The sequence below is a fragment of the Strongylocentrotus purpuratus genome, unplaced genomic scaffold, assembly GCF_000002235.5.
Source record: "Strongylocentrotus purpuratus isolate Spur 01 unplaced genomic scaffold, Spur_5.0 spur5_scaffold_11, whole genome shotgun sequence".
Taxonomy (NCBI): domain Eukaryota; kingdom Metazoa; phylum Echinodermata; class Echinoidea; order Camarodonta; family Strongylocentrotidae; genus Strongylocentrotus; species Strongylocentrotus purpuratus.
Genome location: NW_022145596.1, coordinates 32594571 through 32618726, shown reverse-complemented (window position 1 = coordinate 32618726; position 24156 = coordinate 32594571). Strand labels below are relative to the sequence as shown.

Sequence of the window (24156 nt, the reverse complement as noted above, 5' to 3'; positions counted from 1 at the left end):
CACCATCAGTCACATACATGTCAGTGTTTCCTGAGAGGATATACCAAGAGATCGTGTGTACTTCCCCTTGCAATAAATAGAATGCATTCAAGATAGATAGAGTGATGGTAACTCCTTGATTTTACAACTAAGCTGCTTCACATTGCCAACAACATATGACCCGTTCCAGAACTCAGAAGTCAGACAAAATTCATGTACACTCTAAACACTAAAATGTTAGATCACCATTGAAAAGGGCAGAGGAGTGATTACTTTTTAAAAATCTCTGATTAACACTTTTAAGTAACATGCTAGATTCAACATCATAATATTGGATCTAGCATGTACAAAGTATTAATCTACATTTAACATTTTATTTTTAAAGTGTAGAATGTAGATAGTTATTCATATTTTTCACACTACGTTGTGCCCAGTACATTGTGCCTAGTATGTTGTGCCTGGTATGTTGTGTTGTTCTCGTTATGTTGTATGGGACAGGGTTGTAGAGTATGTTGTGCTCGGTATGTTGTATGAGACAGGGTTGTAGAGTACGTTGTTCTCGTTATGTTGTATGGGACAGGGTTGTAGAGTATGTTGTGCTCGGTATGTTGTATGAGACAGGGTTGTAGAGTATGTTGTTCTCGTTATGTTGTATGGGACAGGGTTGTAGAGTATGTTGTACTCGGTATGTTGTATGAGACAGGGTTGTAGAGTATGTTGTGCTCGGTATGTTGTATGAGACAGGGTTGTAGAGTATGTTGTGCTCGGTATGTTGTATGGGACAGGGTTGTAGAGTATGTTGTGCTCGGTATGTTGTATGAGACAGGGTTGTAGAGTATGTTGTGCTCGGTATGTTGTATGAGACAGGGTTGTAGAGTATGTTGTGCTCGGTATGTTGTATGGGACAGGGTTGTAGAGTATGTTGTGCTCGGTATGTTGTATGGGACAGGGTTGTAGAGTATGTTGTGCTCGTTATGTTGTATGAGACAGGGTTGTAGAGTATGTTGTGCTCGGTATGTTGTATGGGACAGGGTTGTAGAGTATGTTGTGCTCGGTATGTTGTATGGGACAGGGTTGTAGAGTATGTTGTGCTCGGTATGTTGTATGGGACAGGGTTGTAGAGTATGTTGTGCTCGGTATGTTGTATGGGACAGGGTTGTAGAGTATGGTGTTCTCGTTATGTTGTATGGGACAGGGTTGTAGAGTATGTTGTGCTCGGTATGTTGTATGGGACAGGGTTGTAGAGTATGTTGTGCTCGGTATGTTGTATGGGACAGGGTTGTAGAGTATGTTGTGCTCGGTATGTTGTATGGGACAGGGTTGTAGAGTATGTTGTGCTCGGTATGATGTATGGGACAGGGTTGTAGAGTATGTTGTGCTCGGTATGTTGTATGGGACAGGGTTGTAGAGTATGTTGTGCTCGGTATGTTTAATGGGACAGGGTTGTAGAGTATGTTGTTCTCGTTATGTTGTATGGGACAGGGTTGTAGAGTATGTTGTGCTCGGTATGTTGTATGGGACAGGGTTGTAGAGTATGTTGTGCTCGGTATGTTGTATGGGACAGGGTTGTAGAGTATGTTGTGCTCGGTATGTTGTATGGGACAGGGTTGTAGAGTATGTTGTGCTCGGTATGTTGTATGGGACAGGGTTGTAGAGTATGTTGTGCTCGGTATGTTGTATGGGACAGGGTTGTAGAGTATGTTGTGCTCGGTATGTTGTATGGGACAGGGTTGTAGAGTATGTTGTGCTCGGTATGTTGTATGGGACAGGGTTGTAGAGTATGTTGTGCTCGGTATGTTGTATGGGACAGGGTTGTAGAGTATGTTGTGCTCGGTATGTTGTATGGGACAGGGTTGTAGAGTATGTTGTGCTCGGTATGTTGTATGGGACAGGGTTGTAGAGTATGTTGTGCTCGGTATGTTGTATGGGACAGGGTTGTAGAGTATGTTGTGCTCGGTATGTTGTATGGGACAGGGTTGTAGAGTATGTTGTGCTCGGTATGTTGTATGAGACAGGGTTGTAGAGTATGTTGTGCTCGGTATGTTGTATGAGACAGGGTTGTAGAGTATGTTGTACCCGGTATGTTGTATGGGACAGGGTTGTAGAGTATGTTGTGCTCGGTATGTTGTATGGGACAGGGTTGTAGAGTATGTTGTACCCGGTATGTTGTATGGGACAGGGTTGTAGAGTATGTTGTACCCGGTATGTTGTATGGGACAGGGTTGTAGAGTATGTTGTACCCGGTATGTTGTATGGGACAGGGTTGTAGAGTATGTTGTGCTCGGTATGTTGTATGGGACAGGGTTGTAGAGTATGTTGTGCTCGGTATGTTGTATGGGACAGGGTTGTAGAGTATGTTGTGCTCGGTATGTTGTATGGGACAGGGTAGTAGAGTATGTTGTGCTCGGTATGTTGTATGGGACAGGGTTGTAGAGTATGTTGTGCTCGGTATGTTGTATGGGACAGGGTTGTAGAGTATGTTGTGCTCGGTATGTTGTATGTGACAGGGTTGTAGAGTATGTTGTGCTTGGTATGTTGTATGGGACAGGGTTGTAGAGTATGTTGTGCTCGGTATGTTGTATGAGACAGGGTTGTAGAGTATGTTGTGCTCGGTATGTTGTATGGGACAGGGTTGTAGAGTATGTTGTTCTCGTTATGTTGTATGGGACAGGGTTGTAGAGTATGTTGTGCTCGGTATGTTGTATGGGACAGGGTTGTAGAGTATGTTGTGCTCGGTATGTTGTATGAGACAGGGTTGTAGAGTATGTTGTGCTCGGTATGTTGTATGGGACAGGGTTGTAGAGTATGTTGTTCTCGTTATGTTGTATGGGACAGGGTTGTAGAGTATGTTGTGCTCGGTATGTTGTATGAGACAGGGTTGTAGAGTATGTTGTGCTCGGTATGTTGTATGGGACAGGGTTGTAGAGTATGTTGTGCTCGGTATGTTGTATGGGACAGGGTTGTAGAGTATGTTGTGCTCGGTATGTTGTATGGGACAGGGTTGTAGAGTATGTTGTGCTCGGTATGTTGTATGGGACAGGGTTGTAGAGTATGTTGTGCTCGGTATGTTGTATGAGACAGGGTTGTAGAGTATGTTGTGCTCGGTATGTTGTATGGGACAGGGTTGTAGAGTATGTTGTTCTCGTTATGTTGTATGGGACAGGGTTGTAGAGTATGTTGTTCTCGTTATGTTGTATGGGACAGGGTTGTAGAGTATGTTGTGCTCGGTATGTTGTATGGGACAGGGTTGTAGAGTATTTTGTGCTCGGTATGTTGTATGAGACAGGGTTGTAGAGTATGTTGTGCTCGGTATGTTGTATGGGACAGGGTTGTAGAGTATGTTGTTCTCGTATGTTGTATGGGACAGGGTTGTAGAGTATGTTGTGCTCGGTATGTTGTATGAGACAGGGTTGTAGAGTATGTTGTGCTCGGTATGTTGTATGGGACAGGGTTGTAGAGTATGTTGTGCTCGGTATGTTGTATGAGACAGGGTTGTAGAGTATGTTGTGCTCGGTATGTTGTATGGGACAGGGTTGTAGAGTATGTTGTTCTCGTTATGTTGTATGGGACAGGGTTGTAGAGTATGTTGTGCTCGGTATGTTGTATGAGACAGGGTTGTAGAGTATGTTGTGCTCGGTATGTTGTATGGGACAGGGTTGTAGAGTACGTTGTGCTCGGTATGTTGTATGGGACAGGGTTGTAGAGTATGTTGTGCTCGGTATGTTGTATGGGACAGGGTTGTAGAGTATGTTGTGCTCGGTATGTTGTATGGGACAGGGTTGTAGAGTATGTTGTGCTCGGTATGTTGTATGAGACAGGGTTGTAGAGTATGTTGTGCTCGGTATGTTGTATGGGACAGGGTTGTAGAGTACGTTGTGCTCGGTATGTTGTATGGGACAGGGTTGTAGAGTATGTTGTGCTCGGTATGTTGTATGGGACAGGGTTGTAGAGTATGTTGTGCTCGGTATGTTGTATGGGACAGGGTTGTAGAGTATGTTGTGCTCGGTATGTTGTATGAGACAGGGTTGTAGAGTATGTTGTGCTCGGTATGTTGTATGGGACAGGGTTGTAGAGTATGTTGTTCTCGTTATGTTGTATGGGACAGGGTTGTAGAGTATGTTGTTCTCGTTATGTTGTATGGGACAGGGTTGTAGAGTATGTTGTGCTCGGTATGTTGTATGGGACAGGGTTGTAGAGTATGTTGTGCTCGGTATGTTGTATGGGACAGGGTTGTAGAGTATGTTGTGCTCGGTATGTTGTATGGGACAGGGTTGTAGAGTATGTTGTTCTCGTTATGTTGTATGGGACAGGGTTGTAGAGTATGTTGTGCTCGGTATGTTGTGCTCGGTATGTTGTATGGGACAGGGTTGTAGAGTATGTTGTGCTCGGTATGTTGTATGGGACAGGGTTGTAGAGTATGTTGTGCTCGGTATGTTGTATGGGACAGGGTTGTAGAGTATGTTGTGCTCGGTATGTTGTGCTCGGTATGTTGTATGGGACAGGGTTGTAGAGTATGTTGTGCTTGGTATGTTGTATGAGACAGGGTTGTAGAGTATGTTGTGCTCGGTATGTTGTATGGGACAGGTTTGTAGAGTATGTTGTTTAGTGACTGGCCATGTGAACAGGATGGAAGAGGAGATGAGTGTGAGATCAATAGGTTATCTCTCTCTTCCTGGGATGATGATAACATGTTGAAATAGTGAATCGTAGGAGGTATAGATCAAATAGTCAATCATAGGAGGTATAGGTGAAATAGTCAATCGTAGGAGGTATAGATGAGATAGTGAATCGTAGGAGGTATAGTTGTAATAGTCAATCGTAGGAGGTATAGATGAAATAGTCAATCGTAGGAGGTATAGATGTAATAGTAAATCTAAGGAGGTATAGTTGAAATAGTCAATCTAAGGAGGTATAGATGAGATTGTCAATTGTAGGAGGTATAGATGTAATAGTAAATCTAAGGAGGTATAGTTGAAATAGTCAATCTAAGGAGGTATGATAGTCAATCGTAGGAGGTATAGATGAGATAGTCAATCGTAGGAGGTATAGATGAGATAGTCAATCGTAGGAGGTATAGATGAGATAGTCAATCGTAGGAGGTATAGATAAAGAAATTGGCTAGGATAAGTCATTCATGTATGAATTGTTTGAAATATAAAAAAAAACAATGTTAGATTTTACATTTTAAAGATAAAATGCGATTTACAAATACATAGTTTGTTAGGAAGATATAAGAAATTGCCGTTGTAGATTCTTGCATGCTATTTGATCAATTATTTTCTGACGTAGTCTTTGGAACAACAACATGAAAAACAAACAAAAAACAACAATGAATATCAACATAAATCCTTGTGGTTATCATTCATGTAGCAAATGATTAACTAACAAATTATGCTGGTCATATCTTGTCATATTAGAATGCACACTAAAATAAAATCAACAGATTCTTTGATGAGCAAGTAAACAAGTATTGAATAGAGAAAGAATTTTTTGCCATCACTTTATTTTTCCTTTAAGAGATATAGTTTTCTACGCCTTAATTTAAATGTATATGAATATCATCTGTCACTGAACAATTAGTATTGGGACTTGGGCCGTGATTTAAGGAAGTGGTAGAGAGTAGCATGACAGTAACACATTATGAACTTACTGATGTTCATTCTCAGTCATTTTCTATCTAAACATTGTGTTACGGGTTATTAGATATAAGGGTTTTTAAAGATTTGAATAATGCTTTCAATCTGCTCATTGAGTCTAAGCTAACTGGCATGACCGACTTATCACAAAACACCGTATCATTTATCATTTTTATGATCTTCAAGTCTTCAATAGAGATTCTTATTCAGTTTAATCTTTTGAGGATTGAATTTCAACTGAATGCATTCATGAAGTAGTGTGCAAGGATTTCATTAGTTTATCTTTAAACATTTCCTAGAAGTCATCTATTTACTCCAATGAGTGCAAGACCAAAGCTTTAAAGCTGTAAATGTCAGTATTCATTGTGTTGCTCTTAGTGACTTGAGTGCTTGATGTTTCGTATAGAGCAATGAAGTCATCTAGTGTTGGAACAGGCTGAAATGAGAATGATCTCCTACCGTATCTGTAGGAAGTCACAGGAGACATGGATGGCTAGATTGAGATGGTATGGACATGTGGTTAGGAGAGACAAAAGCCATGGGCTACTTTTAAAAGCAATGGCATTCTTGTAAGCTGGCTCAAAATATTTAAACAAGTATTATATGTCTAGTTTTATTTGTTATCATTAGACACAATATCAATATTAACATTATATTGATAAGTCAGTTTTATTCATTTGTTATATTTGCCAAATGCCAGACAGTAAGAAACTATTTAGAATAAAATTGAAATATTCAATGTTAAAGCTTCTAAACCATATCTAACCTTAAAAACTCAAAGGTGCTGCCGGTCATCACCCAAATCTAATTCAAGGAGTCTCAATTTTAACAATGTTTGGTGGAATTTTCATTTAAAGCACTTTGATGGCACTACAGGAATATACTATAAACTCCTTGAGCAATTCTAATCAGGAACAGAATAATCATATAAACAATAACATTTTTCATGGTTCATATCCCAAATTAAATTACAGTAAGATGCATTGAAAAAATACATTAAAACCAAGGTGTCATTAAAACATTGGCAACTATTCTTTTGGGGCGTATATTGTAACGTCATTAAAATTGTTGTCACATATATATAATATCTTCAATAGCGTAAGTTAGTTTTTACTTGTTAAAGCCATAACGGGACATCTTCAGTAGTGTAAGTAAACGTATTATTTGTTAAAGCCATAACGGGACATCTTCAGTAGTGTAAGTAAACGTATTACTTGTTAAAGCCATAACGGGACATCTTCAGTAGTGTAAGTAAACGTATTACTTGTTTAAGCCATAACGGGACATCTTCAGTAGTGTAAGTTAGTATTTACTTGTTTAAGCCATAACAGGACATCTCCAGTAGTGTATGTAACAGTATCTACTAGTCTGTCCTGCTGCAAAAGCTCCACTACATTCACAAGTAAAAGATACAGGATCGGAACCTGTTGTTCTCAAGAGGGCTCTTTCTCCATTCAATGTTGAGCATGAAACACCTGTTAAGATCTCCGTCTGAAAGCAAACAAAAAAGATGCACCATTATCATTATGTCCAAAAGAAATTTTGTTTCTATAAACTATCTGTTCCCCCCAAAACAACCTACCGGTATATATTACTAAATTACTGCTTGAGCATTTACGCCTGACTACTCACTATGAACATGACGGACAAAGAAAGCTGACAAAATATACAGTTCCTCATTCTACCCTCAACAATTGCTATGGTAGACAAAGGAACATCCCTTCACTGCTATTATGTACAAATGTGTAGAACAGGTGAATATGTCAGTATTTATTGCTCTTACCAGACCTTTAGCAAATATGGAGCTGCAGCAACCAGCATGCAAATTAATACCAGTACATCTAATTAATGTTCACAAAATGAGGGTAAATAGACCTTGATACTTTTGAGTACCGGTAGAGAAAAGAAGATATATAAAATAGTAGGAACAACAGATTACATGTACCTGTATGTCAAAATTAATCCTTGAAATTGATAGTTAACTGACTGAATGATCATCTGATTTAAAGAACACAAAACAATGTATGTCAAATGATAGAATATTTGTTCATGTTACAACATGTATGTGCCGCTCAAACTAATCCATTATAAATCTATTAAATTATTATAATGTATTTTGTCATTTGTTTACAGAGCCTGCATTCAACCACAGTGAGATATCCTACCCTTTGTACTGAGGATGCAGAGAGATTGAATGGTAAAACAAGAATGAATCGAGTCATCACAAATTCAGATGCAAGCTACTGAGCAGGTAAGAACATACTATGAGCTAGGGTTTTCTATTTTGAAATAATAATATTTCAATTTTCTTTCAAGAATTAGCTTCTCATGATAACATCTCACACAGAAAGTAATGAGAATTTTTGTAAGCTGACATGAAGTGATACTGCTATCAAAATGTTAAGGCAAATATTGAAATGCGTCATGATGATAATGTTTTTTTTGTTCATCAGTGTAATCCAACCATTATTAGAAAATCATAGAGATGATGAAGTATTAGTTATCAGATTTGTGTCTTTTTGGCATCGGTAAGTATAAAGTGGCATCAAATCAATGTTGCATTTATAAAGAGTTTCTGACAATTGTGCATTGAATTACAGTTTTATTGCTTATTAGTACAGTGGGTGTGGTTCTGTCATATATTTGCAATTCGGCTTAATTCTCTATGATGTTGGGAGGAACCCTTTTATCAAATTCAGTCATGGCATTTACAACTTTTATGCTGATTTTATGAGATTTGAAATTTCTATGATTAAAAAAAAAAAAAATGTAGACAAAAAGCAACGGTGGGACAAGCATGTAAATGATTTCGTTTCAGGGTAGATATAGAGGGACCCCCCCCTCCCCTTGGAACCATTCTCTGTACCTGTCTCTTAAATCTTTGTGACTGGACTATTCCACATTGAGGTTTTCTCATATTATGTATGCAATATTTCTGGTACCGGTATGTCTGCAATATTTATGATTTGTGGTAGGCATGTATATGAGTTGATTATCAGAGATATGGTAGCTTCTAAACTCCAAATATAATTCATCATATAAAGGAAGAGGAAACATCTTGTTAGATAAATAGGCTTAGAGATTGTATGCTATCTATAGACATGTTTGCATTGACTCACCTGATGGTCAGTTTTTAAAGTGACCTGTTATTGATTGAGTGATCCGGCATGTTTAGCAACTTATAACTACAAGGAAAAAGTGCTATATCAGATACCTATTGGATTGAAGCGGATTTGCTATAAGGCCTATTTATAATGTTTTATCATTGAACTCTGGGAAACATTTCCTGTATCAAGGCTAGCTTGTTCTTTTCATCTGTCTTTATTTACATGAGTTTCCTGGATGCCTTAAAGGGATGGTTGAGTTTTGTTGCAGAGGGCGCTATAGGGCGCTACACAAAACAATTTTTTCATGAGATGATAAAATACTGAGTCAAATTTGAAAGAATGTACAATTTGAATGACAAAATCATCTTCGTTTGATCAAAATTGGTTAAGAGATGGCTGAAAAATCCATAAATTTAACCATTCCTAATATTTGTGGTGCCCCACAAATTTTTGAACCAGCCGTTGAAAAACGAGATGGGGCCTTATACGTTTTATTTCAGCCAATATTGGCTTTTTGTTAGCTTTTTTGTGTTGGTTATAATACGCACAACAAGCTGGCCTGTGTATTGTTATTATTAATTAATTGATTAATTAATTAACGGTCACCGTATTGTTTAAAAATGAAGCTGAATTGGTATGATCGTATTCAATCTAAATTCACACATTATAGGGTCTAATAATTACCTTCATAACAATTTTAGGTTCTAAAAGGTCACTAGAAATGTCATAAATAAGTGCATTAACCATGCACTTTGAAGGCATCTGCGGTCCTATTAAACAAGAACTTAACTATCCCTTTAATACAAGGGTTATTTATTGTATTGTTGTTTTGGTACATATGGGGTAGATTTGGTTTGTAATACCATCGTCTGCGAATAAAACATCAGGTGGATTCGTTTCCTGTTTAATGTACTGGTACCTGGTGAGTCAATACATGCTGTAGCCTTGGCTTGTATTATGTCTGAGTGTGAAAACAAGGTGTTAACTCTATGCATAATGATATGAGATAACACCCATCTGGCTCTCAATCCACCTAGTATATGCTGTACAGTCTTTAACTTTAAGATGCTGGGTAGAGGAAGACATGGTGCCAGGAAGACCTCTTGTCTTAAAGATAAACTTTAGTACTGGTAATGCGATTGCATTGTGAAAGAAAAGGTGTGGAAAGGATCAGAAACAGTTGATCATGTAGCAGGTAAGTATTGGTGTGCACTGCAAGGTTCTGGAGTCATCAAAATCATAATAAATTTGACCGAGTCTTGGTAAAGTAACAAGCACTGTACACAGAAAGCTATATATGGGACAACACACACGGTGTCGGGGCTAGTACTACCTTGATTTCCTTTTCTTTCTATGCTCATTACTCAGCCAGTATACATTTTCTTCCAAAATTGTTTGGCGCATGTCATTTATATGTAATCTTGAACATTCAGTGTAAGTTTCGTTTGATTCTGCGAGAATTAATTTTCTTTTTTTTTTACCGGAACTGGAGTTTATCTTTAAACGTTAAGATATCCTGGTTTCATTCTGTACTCAAATACTTGGCAGAATTTTGCCCACTCATTTGTTTATGTTTGGTCATGAAAGAATAATGATTCATTACATTAAAAGATCCTGATTATGACCGAGTAGTCATTCATCTGACATATTGTTGTTATAAATTCTTTGTAACAGCAGGTGTTTATTCAAATTTTGACACATACTAAAACCACATGATCATCTTTGGAATAAAAGATGTTGATTTATTCGTAAATCAAAAGAAGAATGAAGAAAGTATACTATAAAGTATAGTTTAACGATAAAGAACCCCCCGTACATACATCCTGCAGAGTGTAGACATTGGTTTGGCATTGTTAGAGAAGTCAAGTGTACTTCTGAGTGCTAAGCTACATTAGATGTTTGATAAAAGGGTAATAGTGGGAACCTAGGGAGGCTTTTACAATGTCCCTTGGCAGAGGATTATCTATTTGTTCAGTAAGACGATATTCACAGACTGTCTGCTCAATGACGGCATTCAATAGAGTCATGTTTGAAAGGCACTTAATGTGCAAATCAAATAAAACTTGCAGTCAACATGTGTGTTGATTCTCAATTTTCTTTCCGGAGTCAGTTTTGTCATAACTACATCAATATCACCTATTGTATGGTGTATTCTAAAAAATACTAAAAAGTTGGAAATAGATTCATATTGACTCTGATAAAATCAAATTCAATTCTCAAAGTCATTGTGGAGTAAATATTTTGAGCAAAACAGATCCTGGTACAGATCTCGTTATACATTGTAATTGTCAATTAGATCAACTATAAATATTACACTAAGTTTGAGGTTAAAAAGGAGGATGCAGAAATCCAGAAAAGAAGAGGTTTGGGAAAGAGATAAATATTTTGCTGAAGGAAAGAAAATGAATGAAGCAGAATAGTGAAGGTGATGGAGAACTAGAAAGAGGATATAGTATAGTATAGTGAAGAAAAGAGAAGAGAAAACTGTGATAAGTTACCCCGAAAGGGATATGAATTCACAGTCGAGAATGTTGTGAGGAAGATGCATAAAATGGGATGAAAATGTGGAAGAGAGGAGAAAATGGAACAGAAATCATTACCCTACAGCAGAACTGCTAAAATCTAGGGCAGGAGTATCAAGTTCTCCTACTTCCATTACATGCATTGATAATATCCTGCAGCATGCAGTAAAAAAGCTTAAAAGCATCACATCTCAGACTCAGTCAAAGGCAAGTATCCTCAAGGTAGTTCATGTCTACAGTCAAGTGTTTGAGGAATTGAATATTAGCATTTACAAACTTGAGTAATATCATCTAAAACATGGTCTCTCGGGAAACAATTTTGTCACATGAATTGTCTTGTTCTTAGGAATTAAGTCCTGTTTTATGTAGGAGTTTATGTAAACTATAGCTCGTCAGCCAAATGGCAGAAGGGCGTCAGCGCGAGAGCGACTCCAAACTACTTTTCGAATTATTCGCATTTAAAGATTTGTTTTATATTTTAACTACTTTCTGTCCTGAAAATTGATTTAAAAGTTAAAAGACTAATAGAAATGTTATAGTAGAACATGGCAACACAAGTCAGTTTAAAAAAAGTTTGAAGCAATTTAGTGCTAACGCCCTTCTGCTCAACGCTTCATTTTTTACCTGAAGTTCGAGCTAACACCCTACCGCCAGCCAGGCGATGAGCTGTTCATTCCATGTATGTTTCTCCTTGGTCGAGCTTCTTGAAGGCACCATGAATTGATTCAGAAAACTGTAGTCTATGTGTTGAAGACAGACAGCTAGTCCAGCAGTAGGTTTCTACAACATGGATATTTAGATGATTAAACCAGGTCTCACCTCCCTGATAAGACTGACCTGAAGAGAGGAAATAGAGCTTAACAGACAGGCTTACCTCATAAGACTAACTATTAACAGTGGTCATAATCATTAAACCTAATCATAACATTTTATTGACCTTTAGCCTGTTCATATCATTTGTGTTGTCATTTCATTACATTTCATTTATATCAATCAAGTTAGTGACATGCGAATTACCGCCCTGCTGACTCCAAATTCAGAAGGTTCAGAAGGTATTGATTTACACATTCAAAGATAAAACAAGAAAATGCAATAAAATATATAAAAAAAAAAAAAAATACATGATATACAAATTACAGAGGAACAAACAATATATAAAAAAACATTCAACAATTAAACAATAAAAGAACATAGGAAAAGGAGAAGATAAGTACTACCTGTACACTTGGATATTTGAATGTGGGGGGGGGGAGGCGGGGGGTCACCAAAAGCCAAATAAAGGCTTATCTAGGGCACTTCCTGTTGTCCCTATCTCACTCCACCCTCAAGACCTACCGGTATGTCTGCATTCTTAGCCTCGACATTACAAGATTGATGCAGAAATCACTATGTTGTGGCAGTGCATTGTAATGGGGTATAAAAGGTAACATAGACATCATTAATCACATATAATGTATTTTGCTATTCAAAATAAAGGTTTACAAATTCTCATTCACAGCAATCCAAGCTCATACTCCGATTTGATTCAGTCAAAATATTTGTAAGTTCTCATTACGAGGAAAAGTTGTGATGAAGTTGATTGAATCATATTTCATTGTTATGATAATGTAGAAAGACACACTATATTGTCATGCATACAAATTCATTATTGTGGATGTAGTGATACGAATGACAAATATTTATGGCTACAGTATATATCTTATACTTTATATACAAAACCCTGTTTACTTGAACTGTGTGATTCAATCATCTGATCGTGAGGCCGTAGGACTCTTTTCTTTTAAAGAGAAGGTTGAGTTCTGGGAAGAGTTGAAAAATAATTTGGGAGCGTTATCATTGTTATGATGCAAGGGTGGAAGAACATCAGATAAAACATGCTCCCTGAAAAGCATGGCTCTTCAAATGCCTTCATATTCGAAATATGGCAAGTAACATCGTAAAAATCAGGACAGATTTTTACACCACGTGTTCTTGTAGTCCCATATACATCCTTCTGTGTACAGTGCTTGTAACTTAACCAAGACTTGACCAAATTACATATCATCTTGATGATTCCAGAACCTTGCAGTACACACCAAAACTTATATGCTACATGATCAACTTTTTCTGATCGATTCCACAACGTTCCTTTCACAATGCAATCGCATGACTAGAACTCAACTTTAACTTTCAGTGTTGGGTAAGAGGAAATCCTTGGAGCATTTGGAAAGTGAGACTGAGATTTACTTTGTACACTGAGACCTCCATGTGTTATTACTTCTAAGCACAATCAACATACTAAGGGATGACAGTAGTGCTGTATCACAAAAAGGTTCAATGTCTACACACTCAACGACCAACATCGTTTTCATTTTCAAGTTTCAGTTTAGAGCTGGAAGTAATTTTCAACAGAATTATTGCTTTCCAATTTGACATGTGCAAGATCATTATGTCCAATCAGTGCCAGAAGGACTCTAACTCCTATTATTCATTACAGGATTAAAACCCTTCTGGTTCTCTACAAACATTGAATGATAGCATCCTTGTGCATTTCTACTTTAGTTTTTGCTTAGTTTTAATTCAAAAGATATGTGATGACTGATGAGTGTGAAGAAAATTATGTTTCATTCATGTACACTTACAACTTAAGACTGTACATTTACTTGTGTTTTTTTTTTTTAATGATTGAATTGTGCATGAAATAGAGTGGTGAAGTGTGACGTCATCAAAAATCTATTTTTAGAATTTCTCAATTTTTTCTTCATATACCGAAAGAACACCAAAAATAATGTCCAAATGTAGAAAACCAATTGAATATGTTAAATATTGGCTGAGTTATGACCATCCGAATGAATATATGTCCTATGGGAACTCAGTGTTATAATGCTCTGGCTCCTAACCATTAGGAGCCAGAGCATATAACACTGAGTTCCTATGGGGAGTTTCTTTATTCAGATGGTCGTATCTCAGCCAATATTTAACATATTCAATTGGTTTTCAACATTTGGACATTATTTTTGATGTTCTTTCGGAAAATGAAGAAAAAATTGAGAAATTCTAAAAATAGATTTTTATGACGTCACAGCTTCGGTACTCTATGACCTCATAAACATAATACAAGCCTTCCTTCCATGTCCCACTTCCATGTCCCTGCTTTTCTAGAATTGAATGAGGTGGTACCATCAGGCTTTCACAGTAGATGACATCACATATAACTATATTTTTACATGTGTGTGAATAGTTTTCAGTGAAGGCCCAACGTTATTTTATTCAAGTTTTGTTGTTGGTGTAAATTGAGTTTATTTCGTGGTTGAATACCAAACCCTTTAGGATAAAAAGAAGGAAAAAAATCTTAAATACATATAGTTCATAGAGAGCTGTAGGCATTTCAGTCTGTTTAGAATCTTGAAATGGAATCCATATTACAAGCCATTTAGGAGGAAAAATATATAGGTTTTGCACCTTTAAGGCATGACCAGATAATTCAACTACCTTTTCAAATGTCATATTAGTATTAGCTCTAAGAATAGAATTATCAAGAGGGACTGTGACCTGATCTTGACCCCCTACAGGAGGACAAAACCAAGGTCCCTGGGAAAGAAGGGTTTCCTGCCAGTCTCTCAAGTATAGTCTGCACAATCAGACTAACTTCTTATGTGATGAAAATCAGTTTGTGGTAAAGGTTTGTAAATATATTAATTTACATTGTCCAGATGATATGAAATGGCCCGTTACCTTTAATTTAGTCAAGTATGTGTTGAAATGTTCGGACAGATATATTTTGGGATTTTTATTGTAATAAAGTGGAAAATTCAAGGCTGCTTGCATTCTCCTACACCACATTCAACAGATTTCAAGATCTAAAATCACAAAGTATGATAATAACAATGGTTTGGAAATAGAAGCTTGAAGATAATGGTGTAATACAGGGTTGTTTGGTTGAAATCTGAGAAGTCAAACTGTCACAGGTGTGAAGAAGATTCACTATACCCTGCTATGATGCGGCATAACCAGGCAGTCTAGCACTGGGTGGAAGGAGGTCGGGGTTATGTTTGTATATATATTCACGGAGGTACGTGGTAATTAACTTTAAAACTTCAAAAAGTTACAGATTTTCAATTTCTTTGTCATGCATTTTAAGAAAAATATTTTATCAATTTGCTTTTCAAAATCTTATTTTCTTAAACTTTTCTTGTTACTTCTTATTCAATTATAAAGCCCACTCTTCATGTCATTTGGTTTTATAGCTTGTCTTTATTTTTCATCTGCATCTTGTAAAAAAGAACAATTGAAAAAATAAACCCCATCAAAAAAAAAAGAATAACACAAGAAGTTAAAATAATATAATTTCTTTCACATTCAAAATTTCAAAAAGTTAGGATTGTAACTTTGTCTTTCACATTTAATTGCCAATGGGTAATCAACATGTGATTTTGAGAAACTTGATGATTTTTTTTTTGCGGGTGGGGGATGTTTGATGAACTCCTCTTTACATTTCTTAACTTTTCTTAAACAACACTGACTCATCAAAAGACCTCACTAACCCGTTCTGTATCTATTCATTAAACGATTCTCTGAGCCAGTGTTTGGATTCAAGAAAGATTGAGTGTGAAAAAAATAAATACTCAAGAATGGTAAGTGCATCTTCCAGGATAGTGTAATCAAGGAAGTCTGCACATCTTCAAACTTTGGTAAAAAAATTGGGAAGGGGGAGGCATCGGAGGGCATCCTCTGTCTACGCCATGATTGCTACCATGGTTGTGTTTCCTATGTGTCATCTCTCCCAATACACTTTCTGACATTGTCTCTTCATAACTATAATGACCTCAAAGGTCATGAGAGGTAAAAGGTCAAGTGAAAGCGCATCTTTGATTCTCACAGGACTCAAGTTACACAACCAAAGCTATTCTCTATCTCTCTCTCTCTCTCTTTCCTCTCCTTTTCTCTCCTTTTCTCTCCTTTTCTCCCTCCCTCTCTGCACTTTCTCTTCTCTCTCCCTCTTTCTTTCTTTCTTTCTTTCTCTCTTTATTTCTTTCTCTCTCTCTTTCTATTTCTCTTATTCTTTCTCTCTCTCTCTCTCTTTTCTTCTCTCTCCCCCTCTCTCTCTTTCTCTGTTCTTCCCTCTCCCCCTCTCTCTTTCTCTGTTCTTCTCTCTCCCCCTCTCTCTGTCTCTCAGGCTACACATGTGTTTGTTATCACATTGTTCTGTCCCAGACAAGATATATATATCGTCCTTGTTTTCACGAAGTGACGGTAGTGAGGAAAATCGTAACGCAAAGTGAATGCATTTTTTTTTCACTACCGTCACTTCGTGAAAACAGCGACGATATCTCTCACATTCATCATCTATTCCTTGATGTAATGCTATCTATAGCTGAATGAAATTGGCAGGTTCTAATAAAAATGGGTTTTCAAAGGCAATAGGTTATTTAAAGTGATACTTGCTTGGATCATAAACACAGAACAAATTATCATGTTAAAATATTACCTCAATAATATTCATTTTTTAACTGTAGCAAGAAAATGTGCGATTTTGTTTCATTTGCAGCACAGATAAACTAAATGGGTAACCAGACTATGCAAAGTGCAAATAGAATTTAGAATGGAATACTCCTTCATTTGTTTGCTACTATCTTACCAAGGAGCTTCAGCTTGATTTTACTTTGCCATGTTTTTCAGTATGTAACTGTCTTATTGATACATGAGCTAAGTTTCAATACAGGGTCAATTTTGTCAAACAATGAACCATTTAAATCGAGTCGTTTAAATACTTCTTGCTTAGTGGTGTTTAGTCGACTATTTGCTGGTGTCTGCGTTGTATTTACATGGCTGTACAAATACATGATTGTTGTTTAATGAGATTAGATGGCAGTAAAAGAAAGATTAAGCCAAGACGTTATTATGTAACAATGTGATAGGACATTTGTAAACTGTTTCTGCTTCAAAATACTGGAATGATCTACCACTTAGAATTAGACAGTCTTTATCAGTCATTACTTTCAGAAAGGCCTTGAAAAGATCAACATCTTTTTTCGAAGTTTGTAGTTGTAAGATTGTTTTTCTTATTACATGTATTCATGTAATTGTCATTTACTATAAGTGCTTTGGACCTTATGTGAAAAACGTTGTATAAGTAATAATAATGATAATAATAATAATAATAATAATAATAATAATATAGATTAATGTCCAGTTTGAATGGTCAGTCACTGATGTTAGCTTTGTCAACAAAAGTACAATTTCCATGAATTTGAATTTAATCTTAAAAGGGCATATTGGTCACATATTTTGTCTATGAAGATTAAAAAAAAAAAAATTAATGTGTTCTTTGTTTTAACAAATACATGTAGTTGAGATATGTCCTAAATGTTATAATTAATAATCATATTACTTGAAAGTAAAAAGGGAGCTACATATAGGTAATTTAGGCAGTACATGCCAATACTCCTCACCCACTTTCCTGCTTGTATACATGCAATTGGTTTCTAATTATAAGCAAAGAGAAGCAATATTTGAACATTTAAAAGGATGAAGATGTAATCCCTGTTTTAAGTTTGACTCTCATGGCTTGCCAACAAACATAGATGCCTTCACATCTTAGAGGCCTCCCCATCAAAGTGCTACATCAATATCAGTAATGACTTTATGAATACTGATGGAGTAGCCGCCTTGCTCTACAATATTCAATCATGGCTCATCTTTCCATAACATCACCCAACCCATCAAAATGAGTTCAAGAGAACATTACTGCTCAGACAGCTCTTCATGTAGAGTGAATTTGTACATATATCCTTCACTGGAGAGAGTAATAAATAAATATTAACAATATTTATAAAGCGCAACATATCCATCTCTAGTCTAGAGTTGCTCAAGGCACTTAAGAGTAGAGTGAGAACATCTAGCATATAAGTTGGGAGTGAAATTCTGCCTTTCAAATGTTCTGTTTTGTCATTTTCAATAGTTTAATTACATATTTATTGTAATGCTTTTCTGATTTATTTTGCCAAGCATCTACGTGTACCTCAAAATCTTCATAATTTCAAACATTTCTTTTTGCTATTGTGAATCTACGACTTGCTCGCAGTAAATGATTTCCTAATTTGTTCTTCAGGCTCAGCACTAATGTTCACTGTGCACATAGGTGTACGTACAATTAGATATATACTCTTTTATTAGGTCATACTGAAGAATAACTTTGTACCTCCTTCAAGATATCCCTGTAATTGTACATGGGTCTTCAAGTTTTCATTAATCTGAATTGAAATTTTCATTTCAAAATGTAATGAGAAGTCTCTCTCAGTTTTCAAATACAATATGAGTATATTTTACCAGTCCTATGAACATGACAATGTGTATTGTGATGTTGTTGTCGGGGCACCCTGTAATCTCAGGCTGTCTCTCATCTCATAACTTCAACCATCAATTTAGGATACAGGAGTTGACATATCAGGTCTGACGTTGTGATGATGAGTGCCTTCACCCTCCATTCAGACAACCCTAATTCGTTGTTTAAAAAGAGTTACTTTTTTCTAGTCTAAACATTGTATAGTAAGAAAATTGTAAAACTTGGCGAGGCTTATCATGAGTGCGCGCTGATAAATGTCCAGCTGCTATGTCAGTTTACCTCTTTAAAACTGTTTTCTTCATATGACTTTTCTTTATACGAGTTTCCTATAAATTTCGTACAGTGTGAACAGGTTCTCAGCTCAGTGCTTCCATCCAATCATGCAAAGAGTACATAACCCCAGGCAGATTGCTATATTCCCATCAGGCCTGTTTTCACTAGCTCGAGATTGCCAAATATCCCGCTATTTGAACTATCCCCATCGCAAGCTATCCAGCTGATTTGCGTCTTCATCAGCCCGAAGTTGCATTTAGCGGGATATTTGGTCAGGATTGTCATCTCAAGATATCTTGGGATAGTTTGCAAAATATCCAGCTATTCGTCTGGTGTGTTTTCACCAGACCGAAGACTCGCACTATGCGCGAATGCTGAGCAATATATCTCAAGCTAATTTCTCAAGGTCGAGTTTCAAGTTTCGAGGTCGAATCTCGAGCTGATAAGGACGCGATTTGTAACTTCGGGATTATTTCCCAAATCAGAAATAACGGGCTATTTGGCAATCTCGAGCTGATGAGGACGCGATTTGTAACTTGGGATAATTTCCCAAATCAGAAATAGCGGGATATATGGCAATCTCAAGCTAGTCAAGACAGGCCTATTGTAACCTGTCTGGCTGCAGGATAATGCATTCAAGTCCTTCCGGGAATGCTGTCGTTTCGAGGGAAGCTTGTGCATTTCTCCCAAATGTCATGGATCAAGATTTTGTGTTTAGAACTCCTTAGAAATAAGGGTCCTCAAACATCACAAGCAATGAAAAGTTTGCTTCTTCTTAGAAGGGAAAGTGTTGGGTAAATGCCATTTAATGAGAATGTTTCATATCTCAGAGATATGAATCGTTTTAATTTTAATTACTGAAATAATCAAATCTTTAATCTTTCTAAGCATGATGTGAAGAAAGTATTCTCATTCATGTAATGAAAACAGAATTTTCTTAAGAGACAAAATTAAATTATTTATATCTTTGTAAAAGAATCAAGCAGATGTCCCAGTCCAATTCATTAGATTTCTGTTTGAAAAGTAAGGCCATTGACAATGCTTTGTGTCCTAGACAAAATTATATCAAGAAAACACATCTTTTCCCTACATACCAAGACTTTCCTAAAGGCATTTACTTTTATAATATTTGATGATGATTTTTGTGTTGAAAAATCTATGATATTTGTGCATTTTTCTCTATGTGTACATGTACATGTATGCATGTCTGCTGAAACATCCTGAAATAAATGTTAAAGAATGTGATCACACACGATGAGATGAAAAAGTTACCTGACTCCCCCCACAAGAGGGCAGAAGTCAACATACATGACACAGGGAGATGTGCTGCTGAACAATCAGTCTCCCAGATACACGTACATGTAGGGTCGGTCATATGACTTGCATGTTCAGCATGGTATACTGTCTATATATTTGTTGTATAAGTTTACTTAATGACTGAAAAAAAAAGATTTGTTCGATGCAACCTCATCAATATAGTAGGAAGATGATACCTACAATAGCTAATAATGAATAGTAGGTTCAGTTATCTTCAGTATTTCAAAATTATCAGTGATTTTTTTTATTTCACTTTTTTATGCAAAACCGTATACATGCCTTGAAATATAAAATTGGATCCATGTATCATAAAATGATACAAACTCTTTGAAATATGATATTATCAAAATGTAATAACATAAAATAAATAATTTTACATTAAACAATACAAATTTAAAGAAAGAAGTTGAATTGTACTTCATTTATTTCTGATAGCATATAGCTTTGTGAAGGTAGTGAAAATGATATTGGTTTAATAATCAAGCTATGATTTAGCTCTAATTTGTATCTTACCATAATACTATTATAGCAAAGGTTTAAGAATATAGTGGGGAAAAATCACATTATTATTATGAATAAGAGATGAAAATTACATTAAAAAAGCTTACATAGTACTAATTGATAATATTGGTGCAATACAAGTTCTCCGCAGTCTTCAATTTGCTCACAATTTTGTGAATGAATTATGAGTTTCTATCTGAGTAAACATCGCTCACACATCATGTGTCAGAGTAGACTCATTTTGGAGTGAATTCATCATCTCTAGCGTAGTGTAGTATGGGGCCCCACTCTGTGCATCTGTATGCATAGTGGTGTGTGAAGCCAGCACACGTCATTATCATCGTTGCTCATGTATAGCTTGAGTAGGGTAGACAGACAGAGATGAGGGGTTGGTGCGCTACGTCATACACAGAATTCATTAAGTCTGCCTGGAAGATTCCATTTCAAAATAGAGGGGAATTCATCTGTTTACTACAGAGAGGTGTTAAAACTGAATCACGGCCAGAGGAAATAAGTATTTTTGATAGAAATTGGAAATTAATTAATTTGAATTTAAATTTGAATTGATTTATGGTCCATAAATTTTGTAATTCAGATGCTGGTGATTGTACCTCACGGACAGATACAGATAGAATTTGTTGTTCACTGGTACAGGTGTGTTACAAACAATGTACACAATTATACAGATTATAAAACATAATTACAATATAACATCAATGGTTTTTGGAAAGACTTTCAACCATAACTCATTAATTCAGATGAAAGTGCAAAAAAGGAAAATGGACAACAGCATGATCATTCTCTCTGACTCTAGAGAGAAAGAGAGAAAGTAATTATACTTATTCATTTGTTTCACATGCAGTGCCACAGCTGTACATGCAGTATGCAAAATTAATTTGTCATCAGCCAAATTTGACCAAAATTCATCTATTGTGCAGATCCACCTTGGAATGATGTTTTAGATATGAAACTATCTCATGCAGATGTGAACATACCCTCAGATCTTTGTTAACATAGTGAATAGCTGCACATAATTATACAATTTTTAAATAAAATCTCAATGTTAACACAGCTTACAGCTGCACACATACAGTTATAATTAACATAAATGAGTATGAACACAACCTGCAGCTGTTTGTTATCATTGCTATTAAAACCAGCTTATGTGAACATAACATACAGCTGCTCATATACGGTTATGATTAATTGTGATAACAGATCAATAGTCTGTCTGCTTTGACCCCTTTGTCCCTGAATAACTGATCAATATTATGCATCTATCTATGGACTCCTAACCATACCCTTGCCTCCATGCTTTTGCAGTATGCATACTGTACCTAGTTTACAATCACAAAACCTTGTCAGTGGCTGGGCATCACAATGTCTGCATTATGAGACTAGGCTAAGGTCCAGCATACTGCATAGGCTCTGTACTTAAGCAGTATTTGAGACAGTCAGAGACTCACAGAGCTAGGCTCTGCTCAAGGCTTTAGGAATTGCGGTAAGGTGTCACGTTAAAGAGTCTGTTCTTGCAGACTAATGTATGCTTGAGATGACTGAAATGAAGATATTACATACCTTATAATTCAGAATAATATGATCCTACTTTCATGAGAGATAATAATATCACTGTTACAGTGAAGCCAACATGTTACATGTATGTAGTGAAAGTAAAGAAGGTTACAAATAGGGGGACAATGCCCTTTGGAACATCAATTAAAGTCTATTACCTGATGTTAAGTGGTACAGTAATTACATTCTTAATTAAATTGCTAGTTTTTATAGAAAGCACAAACTCCTTTAGATGGATCTAATGATATTCTCTTGCATACTTTGATTTTCTTGTTTGATTTATACTATAATATCATATGAAGCAATAATTGATTGCGACACAGTACAATGACTTGAGAATTAAGATGTATACAGACAGGAATAGAATGGATGTGAAGCATTTGACAAATCTTTCGTGCTTTTACTAAATGTCATCAATCAATTCAGGTATCTAAGGTAGATACATAAATTGGGAAAATGTTAAAAATTACATGGCTGGACTTTGTGATATATATATATGTAACATTTAAGAAAGGCTTAAGCTAAAACAAATGATTGATTTTACTGGTTTAATTGTTACTTTAAACCTTGTTCCATTGCATTATCATTTGAAAATGTATTCTAATTCTAAATACAACATAATATTTATTATCTTTAGTATTATTCCAGCTTAATTTGTATGTTTTAAGTTAGGCTGAATAATATTGAAAATCTGAGGCTTATATGCGTGCATGTTGATTTTGAATTAAATAAATAGAAATGAATTTTCTTCCTATGACTGAATTTTTTGTAATTTTAGAGGTCAGCTGTCTTATGTTCAAAGTTTCAAACCATAACATGAACAAACATGAGTGTTGGTCAGTTAAAATCATCTTTCACATCACATACTTTCACAGTACATTTTTCCACACCAAAGTAGTCCACCGTATCTTCTACGCGATACCACCCCTATGAAGAAATGGTAGATGCCATTAGAATTATTCCCACATAATTAGAGAGTGGAGCATACATGTAGAGTAGTACCTTCAAACCATCCGATGGTGTTTCTATGGGAGTACGCTCTTTCTCAGCTGCCTTCCGCATCTCATGAATCTCAAATCACACTCATCTGTCCATGAGAGAGAGAGTGACCGACCGACGCCGGTACATGCATGCATGTTCAGTTAGGCTACGTACACCAGATTGTATACGGGAGCGTCTTGAAGAAAGAGGGAAATAGCGATTCATTTATGAGCCCATTTTAGCCATGGTTTCCAGGTATGTAGTCGTATAATTGGTTTCATCAACGATACATGTAAACATTGATTTCCAGAGAGGAATGGACATGTGCAGTGTGTGAATTCAAGATGAATAATGTTACCAGTATGCTGTGCTGTTTGTGGTTGTCTACACATAGAATTGGTTGCTTACATTAAACATGGCATATGTAAATTGGTGAGAGTGCATTTATTATCTTTTGGTTTTCCAGCTGTAACATAGGACTATAATGTTGGGGTGACAATTTGTCACCATCTGGTTCTGGCTGGTTTTGATCCTAAGTTGATAATTGTAATTTTTCTGCTGTACTCGGAGCTGAAGAGCCCTTGTCTCTCAGAAAAGCAATTCTTGTTTGAATATTGATTTTAATTTATATTGAATGTTTGTTTTTATAGTAGTTTTATATGTGAATCATTCTAACAGTAAAATTATTGTTATGTATGGTACACTTACCTCGTTATGTCGGTGGAAAATATGTTTCCACATTTTATGGAGAAGAATAGATAGATTATCAATGATCACTTGAATAAAAATAAAGTTTTAGCATGTAAAGTTGATATGATGAAACAAGAGAAATGTATTTGAGACTTAACGTTTTTGTGCAATTAATCAAAATCCGCAACACATCACACCATCAGAATTACACACATGTATATTACATAGTGTATATTTATTTTCCATCATCCCTC

General features: G+C 36.2%; 1 protein-coding gene across 4 annotated transcripts in view; it reads left to right on the top strand.

Annotated features, from left to right (window-relative positions):
• LOC592222 (tripartite motif-containing protein 2) overlaps positions 1-24156 on the top strand; it is a 64576-nt gene that overhangs the window by 17124 nt on the left and 23296 nt on the right. For 2 of the 4 annotated variants that reach the window (XM_030981200.1, XM_030981202.1), the window contains exon 2: positions 7749-7866. In XM_030981200.1, coding sequence (XP_030837060.1) covers positions 7849-7866 — 18 coding nt within the window. In that variant the 5' untranslated portion in view covers positions 7749-7848. Of the gene's footprint in view, positions 1-7748; positions 7867-9332; positions 9918-23174; positions 23468-24156 lie in introns of those variants that run through there. The other 2 variants (XM_030981203.1, XM_011670788.2) reach the window with 2 other exon arrangements.